General features: G+C 55.1%; 1 protein-coding gene across 1 annotated transcript; it reads left to right on the top strand.

Annotated features, from left to right (window-relative positions):
• Nucleotides 1–579: 579 nt before the first annotated feature.
• Nucleotides 580–2,307, top strand: LOC103806803 (protocadherin-16-like; the record flags this gene model as incomplete). Its single annotated transcript, XM_009079511.1, has 1 exon — nt 580–2,307. A coding segment is annotated over exon 1 (1,728 nt), but the record flags the coding sequence as incomplete, so codon positions are not given.
• Between the last annotated feature and the right edge of the window lie 102 nt (nt 2,308–2,409).

Genomic DNA, 2,409 nt, shown 5'->3' with positions numbered 1-2,409 from the left:
AGGGGGGCTGGGGTCTCAACACAGTCATTTGCTGAGCTCTCTCACAATTTGAGACCAGCTTTCTCAGGGCAGAGAGGTGCAAGGTTGCGGTTTGTCCAAAACCCTCTGTCCTCTTGTAGACAGGCTCTGACCCTCACAAGAAACATTCAGCTGTTAAAGGCACAGGGACACACAGCTCACAGGCAGCTGGTGCCAGTGCTGCCAGGCAGGCCATGGCTGGGAAGAGGATGTAGGAAGCACCTATGTGGCAGGGTACTAACTGCTCACCTCTGCACTGTCAGGTGTGACCTGCTGGACTGACTCCAGGTGCTGTCCCAGGCCTTCGTTCTGAGCACCATTTGCTCTGTCACACTGTCCTATTCGCTCCTTGTGAGGGATAGGTGATAGGCAGCTATTGGGCAGCAGGTACTGGGCAGGCCTTCCCTCTCCAGGCTTTTTTCCCTGTCCTTCCTTTGCTCCCTCTTAACCATCATCCTCTGGTCTGCATTCCATGCAGGATTAAAGCGAACACTGTGAAGGAGATTGAGCCAGCCTCTGCTCTGCCAGTCACCAGCCATGGAGCATCTGAAGGGGTCAACCATGCTTCTGCTCGAGCTGCTCATTTTCGGGGGCCTGAGAGCAGGGATGGGCTCTGCTGTCCTGGGCACCCTGGATCTACAGATAGATGAGGAGCAACCAGCTGGCACCATCATTGGGGACATCAGTGCTGGCCTACCCCCTGGAACTAGTGCCTACATGTACTTCATCTCAGCACAGGAGGGTAGTGGCGTCTCCACTGACTTGGGGATAGACGAGAACACTGGGATCATCAAAACAGCTCGTGTCCTGGACCGGGAGACTCGGGACCGCTATAGCTTCATCGCTGTCACCCCGGAGGGCATCACGGTAGAAGTGAACATCCAAGTGAATGACATCAATGACCATGCTCCAGCCTTTCCCAAACAGCACAGCACCTTCCAGATCCCAGAGCACACACCCATTGGCAGCAGGTTTCCCTTGGAACCAGCCTTTGATGCTGACAGTGGCCTCCTGAACACGCAAGGTTATGTGGTAAAGGGAGGGAATGTGGGGCAGGCCTTCCGCCTGGAAACACGTCGAGGACCCAATGGGGTCCTGTACCTGGACCTGGTGGTCAGCAACGTTCTGGATCGGGAGAACCGTTCATCATACTCGCTGCTGTTGGAAGCCTACGATGGAGGTTTTCCGCCCCGGAGCACCCAGATGACTCTGGATGTGTCCATTCAGGACATCAATGATAATGCTCCCAGCTTCAATCAGAGCCGCTATCATACACTCATCTCAGAGAACCTGAAACCTGGCAGCAGCATCCTGCAGGTCTTTGCCTCTGATGCAGACGAAGGTGACAATGGGGATGTGATTTATGAGATCAACCGACGGCAGAGCGATCCTGACCAGTACTTCACTATTGATGCCCGGACTGGAGTTATCAAGCTCAACAAGGGTCTGGACTATGAACTGAGGAAGGTGCATGAGCTGGTGGTGCAGGCAAGGGATAAGGCTGTCCATCCTGAGGTCACCACAGCCTTTGTCACTATCCATGTGCGTGACTACAATGACAACCAGCCCACCATGACTATCATCTTCCTGAGTGAGGATGGCTCCCCGCAGATCTCTGAGGGAGCCCAGCCTGGACAGTACGTGGCACGCATCTCTGTGTCGGACCCAGACTATGGAGAGTACTCCAATGTGAATGTTACACTGGAAGGTGGGGATGGCAAGTTTGCCCTCACTACCAAGGACAACATCATCTACCTGATCTGTGTGGACCAGCTTCTGGATCGTGAAGAAAGAGATTCCTATGATCTGCGGGTGACAGCTACTGACTCAGGAACACCCCCACTCCGTGCAGAATCGGCCTTTGTGCTGCAGGTGATGGATGTCAATGACAACCCCCCACTCTTCGACCAGCAGGAGTACAAGCAGAGCATCCCGGAGGTGGTGTACCCTGGCAGCTTTGTCCTGCAGGTGACGGCTCGTGACAAGGACCAGGGTCCCAACGGGGAGGTGCGGTACAGTATCGTGCATGGCCGTGACACCCACTCCAGCTGGTTTGCCATAGACCCTGCCACTGGCATCATCACCACCACTGCCCCACTGGATTACGAGAAGGACCCTCAGCCTCAGCTGACCGTGCTGGCCACAGACCGAGGAACCCCTGCCCTCTCCTCCTCAGCTGTGGTGCGTGTGGCCTTGCAGGATGTCAATGACAATGAGCCAGTATTCAGGAGTAACTTCTACAATGTGTCCCTGAAGGAGAACACCCCTGTTGGGACCTGCTTCTTGCAGGTAGGTAAAGGTGTTGAGAGGTGAGTTTGGGGAGAGCACAGCCAGGGCTGTGAGCAGCTTGAAGTGGGAGACCTGCTGCTGTAGGGTGTTGAGTGCAGGTGT

Source organism: Acanthisitta chloris, unplaced genomic scaffold (genome assembly GCF_000695815.1).
Source record: "Acanthisitta chloris isolate BGI_N310 unplaced genomic scaffold, ASM69581v1 scaffold41267, whole genome shotgun sequence".
NCBI lineage: Eukaryota > Metazoa > Chordata > Aves > Passeriformes > Acanthisittidae > Acanthisitta > Acanthisitta chloris.
The sequence above is the reverse complement of the archived record's forward strand: the minus strand, read 5'-3'. Positions and strand labels throughout refer to the sequence as shown.